We start from the raw sequence: 15053 nt of genomic DNA on the forward strand, positions 1-15053 counted from the left end.
CGGCGGGACTCGCCGATCCTCCTTCTCCCCCCCCCAACCCCCCCAAACACCCAGCGGCGGGGCGGGGGGGAGGGGGATCGGGTGCCGCCTGCGTGCAGGAGGGACCGGCGGCTTCTCCAGCCCCCTCCGCCGGGAGGGGACGGAGCCCCCTCCTCCACACACACACACACACGCTCCGTGTCCCCGCCGAGCAGGTCGGGCCCCTTTCTCCCCGCCCCCCTCCCTCCCCGTCCCCGCTCCCTTCTTTTCTTCTTCTTCCTTTTCTTCCCCTCCGCCGCCTCCCGCCCGCCCTCCCTCCCTCCCTCCCCCCGCCCGGACCCGCTGCGCCGAGCCGGGGAGTTGCGGCTGTTGCTGCTGAAACTCCTGCCGCGGAGTCAGCGCTTTCCTTTATTTGAGGGGGGGGCAGAGGGGGAGAGGAGGAGCCGCCGCGATCCGGAGCCGCAGCCCCTACAAAAAAGCGTGTGTGTGTGTGTGTGTGTGTGTGTGTGTGTCGGGGGGGGCTGCTACCGACACCCGCTCCCCCGCCGCGCACACAGGCACTCTTCCTTCTACAATGGAGGAAGAGCCTCCCTTCCTCCTCTCTCCCTCTTCTCTCTCTCCGGCTCCCCGCGGTAAAGTGGGGAGGGGGAGTGGACCCAGGGCTGGGACCCCCGCGGGTCCCCTCCCGCCGCTTGGCGCCTGGGGAGGGGGGCGCAGCGCCCCGGGGAGGCAGCCGGGGACGCCTCTCTCCCCCCCCCCCCCCGCCCCGCGGCAGCCGAGGAGGCTGGGGGTGGGTTGTTGTTGTGGCAAGTTTCTCCTCCTCTGACAGAAATGGCGTCAATGGCAGCGAGTGTAGGGGAAGCCGCGGTGTGTGGGAGCTGGAGGGGAAGCAGCGGCCGAGGAAAGAGAGGAGGGGGTTAACCGGGGAGAAAGGGGGGATCCGGGGAAGGAAAGGGGGAGTTTCGGGAGGAGCCCGGCGCCCCCACCCCGATCCCTCCCTCCCCTCCCCCCGCTCGGTGCGATCGGCTGGTGCGGTGCCTTAGCGCTTTGTTTTAAATTCCAGGTCCAGCCTCGGCCGCTCAGCCCCTATCGAGGCTTTTACCGCAGCCTGAGCTCATCATGAAGGTAAAACACTCGCCTGTGTGCCTGGGAGGGGAAGGAAGGGAGGGTTGCACGAAGAAATGCTGTCCTATCTGTCAGTCCATCTGTCCCGACCCCGGTGCGAGGCTCGGTGCTGGTGCAGATCCAGACTGCGGGCTGCTTCGCCCCCGCTGCTGTGTTTCGGTGCCTTAGCTCATTTGCCGATGGTGGGGCAGGCTTTGCTCCGCCGCGTTACGCTGGGGGAAAAACTGTTAAGTTCGCTGAGTGGGGGGGTTGTTCTCCTTCAGAAACATTGTTTGTAGGAGAATAAGGACATGGCTGCCTGGGCTGAGCTTGCTTCATGGAGGAGCAGGGGACAGTCGCCCTGCTTGAGAAAGTAACGTTGCAGGGGAAATGCTGGCTATACAACCGCGTTTACTTGAATAGAGGGTACACGGTAGATTTACTTACTTTCTATTTGTTAATAGGAGTTTTGTTGAATGAATAATCTTGATATGATCAGGGAAGGTGCATGTAAGAGATTCTCTGCAGTGAAGTGATTGCTGTAAGGTACAGAAAGATTTTCAAACAGGTTCTAATTTTCTTCTCAGTGCTCTATAGTATTCACATACCTCATTGTCAATCATTTTTCTTCTCTTAGGCCTTTCTAGACTATTTATTTTCAGTGTGTTATGCAAGTTTTATAGAAAAAAAATCGGATTGGTGGAATAGAATGATTTCTTCTGCGTGTGGTAAAGATCAGTGTACCTAAAAGTAGTTTTTAACAATTGGGTTTGTTATTTTTTTTTAATCATTTTGCTGATATGTCTCGCTCAAACAGCTGTTTATGTTACCATGACCCCCATGTAATTCAGCTCTCACTCCTGCTGGGCTGCAGTAAATCTCATTTCAAAATACCGTAAATCTTATAAAAAATAATTGTTACAAACCTGTGATACATCATCTCTTTGGTATTTATTAATAAAAAAGAGCAGTCTGTATGCGGGCTCTTGCACTATCAGAGTTGTGCCTACTGTCCGTGAATGAGTATTATGTAAAATGTGTACCTAGTACTATATTCACTGCTGGAAATGGTAAATGATATGGACTGTTTTAATTTCTAGATTGATCTGAATTGCTGAGCAGCAAACTAAGTCTTTTTGTACAGCTGTTAAAGGTTTAGCATGTTTTTTTTACTTTGGTGACTTAATGACAGTATCTTTTAAAAAAATGATGTTTTAATTGCCCTCCCTCTGATCTTTCTTTAACAAGTGTTAAGATCTAAAATACTGCACACATCTTTCTCATTAAAAGTAACCTATTTATGAATTTACAACAACAGGCTGTTGAAGTAGTATGATATGGAGCTTTCCAAATGTGGCTCATTGCCTGGTGGGGATACAGGAGATGGAAGCAAGAGAAATAGGAGGCAGTATAGGGAGCTTTTTTCCCCCAGAAGGAAAACCACTTATTTAAATGACAGCTAAATTTGCATACATTTCTAATATTCTTTTTCCGTGTAAACAAATCTTACAGTTACCATAGAGATTAGGTTCAGATACTGTGGTTATAGAGCCATATAAATATGTAGATAGACAGTTGGGAGGATGAGGAGGTCGAATCACAAGTGGAATACAAAGTGTTCTGTGAAATAGTGATAGAGACGCACTTCAGCCTGAATTGAACATATAAAAAATGCTTAAATTTCAAGTAGCAAATACAGAAACCTGTTAATAGAGCCATATTAAAAAAAAAAGGTTTGTGCTACTATTGCATTTTTATTTACTTTTAAAATCTGGATTAATTCTGTCAGGGTGTTCAAATGCTAAGTTTAAGTCTGCAGTTTTTGCAATTTGTATGTGTGTAGGGTTAAACTTACATATGCTTGAGGTAACTCCCCAGTGCTTTATTTACTGTGCCCTGTAATGTTAAGTGAGGTTAATCTGTAAGTCATTGCACTGATGCTTTAGTTATTACAGTGAAACTTTTAACAGAATTGTAGCTCAAAAGAAATTTCTAAGATTCAACAGTCTAACCAAGACTGTTTTTTTAAGATTTTAGGAGTAATACAGTGCATCAGTCTTTCTGCCTGGCTTAAATTTGTAATTTATTTTCTAAGCTTACAAGGATACAAGTTAGTCCAATAAGAAGCAGTAAGGGAGAGTGCTTAAGAGAATTATTAGCTTTCTGATCGTATCACCACAAGGTAACATTGACTATACTAGATCAAGATACTGTTTAAATATGACTGTATATCTGTGTGCATTTATTTTGTAAGTTATTGAAAGAGTATGCCTCAAGGACACTTCAGCATGTAGAGAATTTAATGCTTTAAGGCCTAGTCTTACTTTGAGTCTGCTGACTGCAGACTTGCTGCTGACTGCATGATTGAGGCCTCTGTTTTTGATTTATGCCTTGGTCATTCTTTCATGTGCAGAGGGTTGTGTATTCCGGTGCACAGAGCATTAGAACTGGATTCCTTGTCAGTATCTTTGTCTCTCTGGGTGAACTTGAACAACTCATTTAGCTTTACTGACTCATTTTTCCCATCTGTGTAGTATGGATAGAATGTTTATCATTCTTTGTAAAACACAGTGAGGTATATTTAGGAAGAGTGCCAAGGCGTATTGATAGAAAGCTGTAAGTCACTCATGCTCTTGCATTTCGGAACCCTCTCAGACAAGAGAGGTGTGCTGCCTGCTAAGAGATTACCACCTCCAAAGCTGTTGATGTAATTGTTCTCCCAGCAGTAACCCAACTTAATCCAAGTAAATAAAGTCCCTTGTATAAATTAGTAACTTTAGCCTATTAAGTAGTCCTCCCGTGGACTGCAAAGACCACTTGAAGGCAGTCTTGAAATATCTTGAAATATGTTGTACAAGAAGTATTCAAGTCTTAACATAATTGTGTTTGTTATTGTGATGTTCTACTAAATCAGGCTTTTCCTGTGTTGAATGACCTCTGATAGTAGTTAATACAGTTGTATAGATAATGGCTACGACAATTCGTATGTTGCAGTGAAGTTTTTTTGTTTAACTTGGGCAGCTTCTGCATAAGGTATTTTCACATTAAGTATGCTTTGAAAGCATGTAGAATCTGTTTGATTATTTAAAAACTAATTGCATGCCATCAAATTACTACCTACTAAGTAGGTAGCAATATATATAAAAACATTATTATAGCTTGTTTTTATTTTTTTCCCCAAAGCTGGGAAATAAACTCCAGGAAAGCAGAGTCTCTGCTTTTAAAGAAAAAAAGAAACACAAATTCGGTTTCACCAATGATTTGTACCAAGAACTATTGTAAATAGCCTCTGAGATTTTGAATATGTATCGTGGCATTTGCTTGCTATTTAAATATGTGAATGAGGGTAGTATACCCACTGTAGTTAGAAAGTTCACTGCTGACTGGAGATAAAAATAGTGGATGTCCCAGAAGCTAGAGCAATGCACTGTGAATTAAGTGATCTAAAATGCTTGTTTAAATGTTGTGACACTATTTGTATGTTAAAGCTTTTCAGTCCATAAAATACAAAATATTTAATGGTTGTAGATATTTCTGTTTGGTAGCCCTAGATGTTCCTGAGTGCTTGCTCAAAGCTGCCACGCTAACAAATTAAGGAAGCTGTGTGTACAGTTTATGCTGGATTTTTATTCTGTTTTTAATTCATCCTGAATTTACATTTTGGTTTCAGTAGTCTTTCCTAGTGACCTCTCTAGCTCTTCACAGAGATCACTAGTGCATACTGATGCTCTAACTGCTTTCCTTTAAAGCCAGTCAGCCTGTTGCTCGTATTCTCTGCCAGTATGGCAGAGGACAAAAGTGAAATATCTGGTAAACTTTTCAGTCACTAATTTCCAACTTTGAGCACAAGTCAGCTGAAAGTCCTATTGCTCTTATGCAGGCTGGAAACCAGTCATGGAATGTAGTGACCTTTCACTTTCTGGTTAACTATTTGAATTACAGCAGGAATGGAGATTTATAAAGGAAGAATACCATTAGAGTATTTTTTGTGCTGGAGGTAGGAGAACAGGTAAGTCTTAAGAGGTGGTTTTCCCCTGTCATTTGTTTTTGCATTATGAAAAATTATTTTCTTAAATTCTGTCCTGATGTTCCAGTTTGAACAAGTGATCAGAGGCAGTTATTGACTTCCTCATGCTTGCATAATTATGTAGAAAGGAAAGCAAACACCACTTGCACCAAGCAATTACAAGTCATGTTGGAATAATCTATGTTATTTTGAAATTGGTTATTTGCACTTTTGAAATGCCAATCTTAGTATATTTTACAGTGGCTAAACAACATGGAAGTCTTGAAGTTAAATCTGCATGTTTAGTATGTGACTGTTCAGTAGCTGAGTGTGTTGATAAGAACTCAAAGTTAATTAGACCACCTAGTGGAAAAAAGGCTGTGTTAGGCTGAGAAGACTACAGTTGTAATAAACTATGAGCATTAGAAAAGTTAAGTTGCCTGTATTATTATCTTCAAAGTTGGTGAAGGGTTTTTGGATCAGTGCTCTTACAGCAGCATGACTATTGTATCAGGATACTGTCTAAGAAAAATGTTAGTAGACAAAATAATGAATATGCATAGCTTCACTAGAACACTGTGAGATGGTTATTCAGTTCACTTTGTAATCGGAAACAAGTATACATGTAGTGCAGAAGCATGCTGTGATACACGTTGTGTGTCTGTGTTTTCAAAGAAACTCTGCATTGTAGTTGAGAAGCCTTTCAAAACAAAATGCAATCGTTTTGAGGCATTAAGCTTTACAGTCACTGTCAAATACTTAATCTGACTGCTTCGCTGGTCACATAAACTGAAAAAAAGGGGCTAACTTTGAGAAAGGTGGAAATTATACTGTTATCGCAAATTGATTTCAAATTTTTAAGTCCTACAGATACACACATTTTCCTTAGAAAGATATGCTTTTGTAATAGGCTGAAGACTAAAAATAAAGGGAGACTGAGGTTTCCTCATTTGAAAAAGTAACATTTTATAGAAATACCTAGAGCTTAAATTTACTTGGTATCTTTGTGTGATACAGAGCCAGCCAAATGCTAGATTAATTATCAGTTCATCCTTAACTTGAAAGTAGTTAACCTGGTGTGAAATGCAATAGTAGGTTCTCTGCTGTTCTACTTACTACAGTAGGCACTTCAGCTGTTTTTACAGAAATGTACAGATCGGAATAAACGTGGATCTTGAACTGTTTTGCCTTAAGTATGATTTGGGTCACAGCTGAGAAATGTTGTAAGTCAGGGCTTGTATGCTGCTTGCTTTTTAGTTGATGTGCTTCAGTAACAAATACTTCTTTTCTGCCTTTCCGATTTAGTTGTCCAGTTACTGTGCTTACTACCACTTACTGGATATTTGCTTCTGTGTGCATGGAATGGATTTTTAAAGACTTCTAGAAGATTTCAGAAGGCCTCCAGGGAACGAAGAAAAATTGTTTAGCCTTATGCATAAACTAAATGTTAGTGACTTAATAAGTGTTAGAATAATTATTTTAAAAGGTTTTGATAGAAAGTCAGAAATCTGGGTGGTTGGCTTTGGGTTTTTTTTGTGGTTTTTTTTTTTTTTTGTTGACATGGGATGACCAGATGAGAGCATATTTCAGGGAATTCAACTATGGAAAAGACAGCAAGCCGCTTTGATATTCTGTACTTGACAAGACATCTATTTTCCTTCTGAAGATTAGTTTGAACCAGGGAAGAAATTGAATAAAGCACTATTGTGCTTTTTTTTTTTTTTTTTTCGGTTGGCTTGGAAGGCAGCATATAAAGCAGTCATGACCTGTTTAGCAAGAAGTGTTTGTAAGCAAGCTCTGGAAAGGCAGCTGTGAGACTGTCAGAGCAGGGTGGTGGAGGGTGTTGCTGAGTTACCTGTAGAAAACTAGGACTCAGGTGACCTGCCTGCATTATGTGCAACCACTGTGTGACAGTGACTTCCTGAGTGAGTGTATATTAATTAATTGAATGCGGAGTACTATTTTGGGGTTTCCTGAACCTGTGGGGAGCACTATGAAGAAGATTTTTTTATGAGCTAAGCAGAAACACTGTAGTACCTAACTGTGAGAAGGTATTTTCCTTACTGTGAGCAAAAGCAGTAGTCATCACCAGTTAACCTGGAGTTACTTGCTCCCATTGCTGTTGTCTTTGAGCCTGTATGTGCTCTGGAGTGAAGAGGGTGGTCAGTACGCCAAGGAAAAGACCTTTTAAGTATCCAGAGCTCCCAAATTATGTAGTCTTTGATGGTGACGCCTGCAGACCACCTTAAAGAGCGCGCTATTTGGAGACAGCATTCATCAGTTGTCATTTAAGCTAAGCATGAATGCAAACATCTATAGAGCTCTGTTGCAGAGCAGATCACTCAGGCTGGACTGACTGGTGAATAACACCGTTCTTGGGCACAAGAGTGAGTTTGCTGTTCTTCTCATTGTTTAATCTGTTGGTTTGTCCCCCAACAACCTACAGCAAAGGGATTTGGTTTCATAAGTAGTCTGTCAAATCAAGTTTGTATGGTCATGGAAGAATGCAGTCTTGTCTCTTTCTTCCACTCCTGGCTGTTTTTTTCTTGTTGTGTTTTGTGCCAGCAGTCCATTTGTGTGGTCCCAAGGTGGACCGAATCAAACTGAAATTAACTCAACAACGATCAGATATATATACTCTTCAGTTGCAGCCAGTCCTTGACTTGGCTGATCCCTATGATTGGGGTGGAGGAAGAAAGGAGAGGAAACCAGAAGTACACTGAGACTGATTTGGATTGGTTTAAACTGCTTGTGAACATGCGTTCTTCCCCATCCCTCTGCCAAGTTAGCAGTTTGCAGTCATTAGGCTAAACATTTTGTAAACTGTCTGCAGGTGAAATTGCCATAGAGGTTTTTCTAGGCTTGACTGCTAGCCAGAACGCTGCACTTTTCTATAGGTTTGAAGTCCATGTTTTCTAGGTGGTGTTGAGTGTAAAGATTAAATGGAATTGATGCTGTGACTTGAAGGTGACAAAATTTAATTTTTGGTATGATAAACATTGATTTCAAGTTCAAAAGATGGAGAGGTTTTAAAGAAGACGTGGTATTAGACTCAAAAAAGAAAGTATTCGAAGTATTTTTTAAGGAGACCAACATACGCTTTGCTTCCTCACCTCCCCCAAGTTCTTTTTCAATGCTTTGAAAGAACACCAAGACAATGTCTTTTTCCCCCCAAACTAGAGAAACAGTTGGTGTTATAGTTTTCTGGAGAAGAATATTTATAAATACTAGATTTCTGTGCTGTAAAGGTGACAATCTTCATGTAACAAATAGTTATGTATACATTCTGACAATAGGTGTTTTTACCAATGGGTGGAAGAATTAAGCAATTGTGCTACCTTTATTCCAAATTAAAACAGTCAGAAACGATAAATTGGGGAGAAATTGCATCACTCTGGTAAGGAAATCAAAGGGAATAGAAGTCAAGCTTTCAATTCTTTGTATGTTAAGAAGGCCCAAATATTTATGCGTAGATTAGTGGAGACCCAGTGACAGTCAGGAGTTAATGCCAGCTGGAGGTGGTAGAGTAAGATGTACAACACTTTCTGCTTATTACCAGAAACTTAATGCAAAAGTTTGGATGACACTTGTTACCTTCCTTTCCAAGAACTGGGGTTCTCACTGAGCCTTTGTCTGGGATCCTTTCCCTTTTCCCTCTTAGAAGTCCTTCTTACATTATTTTTCATTGTTTACACCGTCCTTCTAAGGGCAGGGAAATGGGATTTGACTTCAGCAAAATTCAGAACCAGGTGTATCTGATGCAAGGTTTCAGCTGGTAATAAGTAATGTAATAGGGAGTAATTTTTTTGTTTGTTTTTCTCACATTCTTTTCTGATCTGAAGAAAGTGTTTCCGTTTGTGGCAGGGCAACCTGATCCACTGTGACAACTTTTTTCTTCAGATTTTCAGCTATCCTCTCAACAGCAGATTGCAAGTGCTAAATCTCTTATTTGTACATGTAAAATAATTCATGTTTTCTTAAAGATAAATGTAGAATACATTCTTCTAAGATCACAAAGAATGCTTTAAATTAATTTATAGTGGTGGAAGATAGACTTTCCAATATCCTGTACGAGTGTTTAAGTGAAAGAGTGTTAGCTTAATCTTTTTGTTAATGCTGTGACACTTAGGTTAATGTAACTTCTTTTCCTGGGAGAAATAATAAGGGGTTGAGACATTTTGGAAATGAGTACATGTTATACCAGCATTTCAGAATTCAGGAATTTCTAATGGAATATGCGTTTTCCCTTTTTAACTTCTTTTGCTGCACTTCTTATTGAAAGACAGATGTTGCTGTAATATTAAATTAATGTTACTTCAAATTACATCACTAAACTTAGAAATAAAATACATATAATTCTTAATCTTTGTGCTTCCATAAATATAAAAGCATTTTTGAAAACATAGCAGTAATTTTATAAATTTCCACTTGAATTTCTTTAGAAAGTTGTCATGCTCGATGTGCATCAAGGGAGATGGTGTAGTACTTTAGCATAAGTAAGACTGCCCTAGAGTTTAAAAATTAGGGTATGATATGTACCAATACCTTACTGCCTGAAACAGAGACAAAAATGGAGACAATAATTCAACTTGAAGTAACTTCCATTTTGTGAATGCAGTTTTATTCTGAGGTGCTCTTCCAGAACTTTATAATGACAATCCACATACATTTACCCACAGAACATGATTTGGGTAACTGTGCAGTGTCTTTGTCTTCTTTGCAGAATTTCATGCCTATTTTCCTGCAATGTTGGACAATTTAAAAGACATTAAAGCTTGGATTCATTCCTTTACTTACAGATTACTAATGCAGCTTTTACATTCCTAAAAATCAAGTAGTACAAAAGATAATGTTACCTGTTGATGGAGAGTATTGGATATATGGGCTGGAACCTGCAAAGAGTCACACTTCAAATATATTCCGTTATTCTTGATCCATTTTGGAATTGGGCTGCTGAGGCTGCTGTTTTAACTGCATTCCTTGGAATAATTTAACATTAAGTTCCAGAAAATATTAGTATGTATATTAGATGTCTGTTTGCAGTAATTCAGTTTTTCTTTGTTGGTAATTCTTTGGCTGTTGAGCAGATATTCTGATTTCAGTTTACTTTGCCTGATGCTAGCCAAAATGTTTGGAATGATAAGATAAACATATTTCACTGTATTAAAATAAATCTCTTATTTCATACATTGACTTTTCTCAGATAATACAGAGTATATGTTTATATGTACACTTACAGTGTAGGGTGATTAAGGTTTTTAGAGGCAAGTAAAGTGAATGAGCTGCTTTTGTTACATTCTACATAGTAAGAAAAATCCTCTGTTGATGACAGCATAATAATAGTATATCAATGGTAAGAGAGATGGATGTATGTCCTGCTATGACAGACTTTTTTCACTGGTAATGTGCATGGCATCTGTAGTATCTAGATAGCAACTCAAGTGGTAGTAGGTCAGGTTTAAATGAGTGGAATGTTGTAATTTATATCTCTTCAGTAGCACTGATTTCAGTTCAGTAAAATTATACTTACTCTATTTTGCATTAAAATAGAGAGCAATCCTACCTGTTTCTGACTGGAATAACTTGTTGTTCAACAGCACTTAATTGAACATTTGAAATGTTATAATAAAATCTTAATTATGGTTTGACAATAAATATCAAACACAGCATCTATTATGTGGAATAAAAATCAGTCATGATACTTAAGCTGGCCTGATCAAGTTTCTCTAGATGTGTATATTGTATTTACTTAGTTGGAATTTTGCGGAAGCAAATCAGCTTTTATGATCTTCATAGAAATACACATCTAAAAACAAACAAAAAGACCCCCCCCCCCCCCCAAAACCAAACAAACCAAAACCAAACCCCAAACCAAAAAAACAATCCTTCAGGTGCTTGATTCCAGACATTTCCAGATACAGTTCCAGAACTTCGCTATCTTACTGCTGTAGCTGGATATCATTACTATGCTTGCTCAGAATTAAACTTGGGAAGAAAAAAATAGACTGCAATACTTAAATGCCATCTGCAAAAGAGACTACAGGAAAACTCCTTAGTCTTAAATGAACTGCAACATATTTTCTTTTGTCTGGCAGTTTCTCTTAATACAGCTTTTGTGCCCACTGAAACAACATTCCAGCCAAGTACACGAACGAGTATGTGGGCACACATCAATTGCTTTGAAAGGCCAGTGTGAACTCTAGCTGGGTATTCTGCTTCTAGCAGTGGTGATGCACAATATTTCTACGAAAGCAAATATTACAGTGGGCTGATCAGTCATATGGTAGTATTGGAAGATTACGTTTATTCTTTAAGCTGTGTATTTCAGAATTTCTCTTCAATTATCTTCTTAGGCTTAGGGAAAAAAATATTGATTATAAAACTATAATTAATTAGAATTTTGTATGTAGTTGATACTGTAACCTGCTGATTTGACAGAGGCACTGATATTTTATTGACAGGCGTTGTGAGAATGCTGCATTGTCTTGGGTACTGAAGACCTCTTGGGAGGTGTTGTTGAACTTTTGAGAACAGAACGAGGTTTCATGTGGAAAGTAACAGTAGAATTGTTGATGCATAGAAGACTATCAAGTAAAACTTGGATAGACTTCTTCTCTTTCACTTTAGTAATCCTAAATGTTACTTTTTGAAAAGAGGCTAAAAAAATGAAGGTTTTAGTATAAGAGGCTTAAAGACTTTTAAGAAAAAAACTGGGCTTTACAGAATAGTTTCAGCACACTTGAAAGCAGTGAATAGAATCTCATATCACCTGTGCAACTTCAAAAATTTTACTTTCTGTTTTTTAATATGTTGGAAGAGTTTTGTGGAATCAGAGCAAGGATCTTTCCTTAAATAGCCACTCCCTGGAAATGGCTGCCATTAGTCACAGGCTAAGCCAGCTGAAGATGTTTTGGAAACAGGTGCAGCGATGAGTAGCCAAAGAAGTTGAAGCATTCTGGGTAGTTAAATTGGATAAAAGGTATGAAACAAGTAATTTAGGTCCTTTCATTTCTTAACTTTTGAAAGGTAACCTGGCTGAATACTAGCTGCTTGTATATTGTTCTTATTCCCTATAGGACTACGGTAGCACTTTTACTTTCTGTGTAGTGCACATCTAAAATACGTTAAAACTATTCATAATTATGCAGCACTTGACAATCTCCTCTTAAACTCATCTTCAGCTGCTTATTTTTCTTTTCTTAATATCTGTGTTACTTCTAATGCTTGCATTCTTGGTTTGCTATGGGTATTTTCTGATGGAAAATTCTTGAAAGGGTATTCAAATAGTTGAACTTAGTTGAACAGGAAAAGCTTCCATCTCTGGTTTGGATAATTGCCATATTGATTATATTTAGCTTTTTTCCCAAAACTTCCTTTCGCAAACCTAAAGCTTAAATACTGAACTCTTACATTTAGGTAGAGAAGAACTCTGGAAGACTAGTGCTGTTGTGGAGAGGGATAAAAAAAGAGAAATGATCAGTTTTCTTGTAATACCCTTGCTACTGACTACGCAGGAATATTTGGTCAGTAGTATTCTCAGAAAATGTGTTGAGATGGGAGAGGAGTTTGTATGTGTGCTTATATTTGTTAGATTTCTACAAGTTATGAACTGTGTTCCTACAAGTTAGGAAACTTGTAAAACTAGCTCATAGAAGAATATTCTTAAAGAACACTGTAGTTTTTATGGGGAAAAAAAGAGCAAAAATTAAAATTATGGACTTAAGATTTCAGTCGTAATGTGTTTGTTTTTTCTTTTTTTTAACCATGTAAAATTGTAGTGAGTTACGTACATCTTCCTTCAGAAGACATAGTCCTGGCCTTTCTCTCTATTAGTCTGGGGAAAGTGGGATATGCAGATAAGCTGTTGGCTTTTCACAACTTGGGGGGTGGGGGAGGGAGTTACAATTTACTTAACAGTTCAAGGAACTGTCTGTCTGAAAGAAAAGCGCACTGTGAAAAATAATTGTCTATATTTTTCTGGCAGAATATTACATTAGTGAAAACAAAGTTTATTCAATAGAATATTCTGCCACAGCAAGGCTCTTCAAATTTAACATCACCCACAGTAGCTCAACCAGAAGTTGATTTGTGGTGTGTGTTGCCTTGTGCTATGATTTGGGAAAGCAGCATAGCGATTTTTGTTGGGATTACTTCAGGTTCACTTACTTGGTACTTCTCTTTGGAAGTTTACAGTGCAATGTTGTGCAGAGATACCTGTGCTAATATGGAAGTAATTCGCTTGTCAGAGTACAAAGCTCAGCATGAGTTATAATTTACCATAGTTTTTTTCAGATAAATTACTCACTGTACTAATTTCTGTGCTGCCCTAGCTATCCAGTGTCCAGCTTAGTTAAGGCATCTTTATTCTGCAAGGATGTGGATGTATCATGTGTCAACAGTGGCCCAATAGGTGCTGGTAAGAAAACACCAGTAGATTTAACAGAAAATGTTCTTTCCTCTCCCAGGCTCAGATAATTGGTTATGTGGATTATATAGCTACAGTCTTAACTGATTTACTGTCTGCTCTTATTGACTGGGAGCTTTCTGTAGATTTAACCGACCATTTTATAGTAGTGACAGACTAAACTTTTGAATCTGTTTCAGAGTCTTGGATGCTTCTGCATGGTGCAAGTATGTGTATAGTCATGCTAATACTTCAATTCTCTTTAACCTTGCTTGTGTCTGACTCCAAAAGCTGTCTTGTGAGTGTCTTTAATTCAGTGGTTTTTGAACAGTGATCTGCAGGTGCTGTGGGTTCTGTAGCCTGCTTCTAAGGAGATCTGAAGATACAATTAAGATAAGCAAGCTTGTTGGGTTTTTTTGGTTTTTTATTCCCCTCCCCTTTTTTTTACTGGGAGAGGAAGCTGAAGAATTGTTTGACTATTTTGAAAGATGTAATATCTTTCTATAAAGTTATATCTATCTATCTATATATCTATCCAGAAAGATATTATGCAGATATATATTTATATTGTCATAGGACTTACAGGCAGTTCAAGGATGGTAAGACTACTCCAGGCATCATAAAACGATAGCCTCTGCTGGACTAAGCCGAAGGTACTACTGATGTTTTGCATGTGTATAGTTACTGTATGCTATTTGTATCTTAACTAATGTAATGCTAAATAATTGCTTATTAGGAAGAAGAATCCTCTTCATAGGAAGCTTGGAGAGAAAAATCAGTATTTGCTAAGTGTAAAAGGGAAAAAACGTAGGAAAAGATAATCTGCAGGACACTGAAAAATAGATCTAGAATGTATCATGCCAGATACATTGCAAAGAGACCAGTATAGATATACCTATAAAGCATGATATTTTACTCTCTACTTTCCGAAGTTTATGCTGCAAAAGTAATAGTGGTCAGGGTAACATTTATTTATATAGCCCCCCCATATGTGTATATTTTAATATCTAGAAATTATCTACAGTTCTTTAAAAGGTTCAGTTTGTTGGCTAGCTTGCCTTTGAATTTCATTCCAGTTTTAGTCTGTTATATTAGCTGTTTCAAATGCATAATTGTGGCATAGGGAATTCCAGGAAAGCCAAATATAAGGGCTAACTACTTTTAAGCCAAAATATTGCACTCTAACTGTATTAGTTGTTTTATCCAAATGAGACGTGTTTTGTTAGGTCTTGTGTAATGTTTTACCCTGGAGACTAAAGAATAGCAGGCTACTGACTAGGAATAAAAGGCTAGTTTAGACCAGAAGTGAAGATCTGCCAAAATGTTCCAAATAAGGATTTGCTTACACTAAAACCTAAGGAAAAGTCTAGGGATTAGTTTATATCTAGGTGAATTCAAAGATCGTCCAAAACCCAAAACAAATGAAAAATGTTTGAGTTTGGCTGGTTTGCAAAATGAGAATCTTAAAAGTTACTGCTGGCACTGAGCTAGAAAGGAAGAAAGACTGTTGGTCTGTGTATGCTAAATCTGCTGAAGCCAGCGGAGAAACTTGAGGACAGT

General features: G+C 38.9%; 1 protein-coding gene across 1 annotated transcript in view; it reads left to right on the forward strand.

The window, feature by feature from the left end:
• The first annotated feature begins 493 nt into the window (after window positions 1-493).
• The window catches only part of ARID4B (AT-rich interaction domain 4B), a 92889-nt gene continuing 78329 nt past the window's right edge, over window positions 494-15053 (forward strand). The window contains 3 exon segments of the mRNA XM_069800722.1: window positions 494-685; window positions 687-846; window positions 1043-1104. Coding sequence (XP_069656823.1) covers window positions 554-685; window positions 687-846; window positions 1043-1104 — 354 coding nt within the window. The 5' untranslated portion in view covers window positions 494-553.

The sequence above is a fragment of the Haliaeetus albicilla genome, chromosome 13, assembly GCF_947461875.1.
Source record: "Haliaeetus albicilla chromosome 13, bHalAlb1.1, whole genome shotgun sequence".
Lineage (NCBI taxonomy): Eukaryota > Metazoa > Chordata > Aves > Accipitriformes > Accipitridae > Haliaeetus > Haliaeetus albicilla.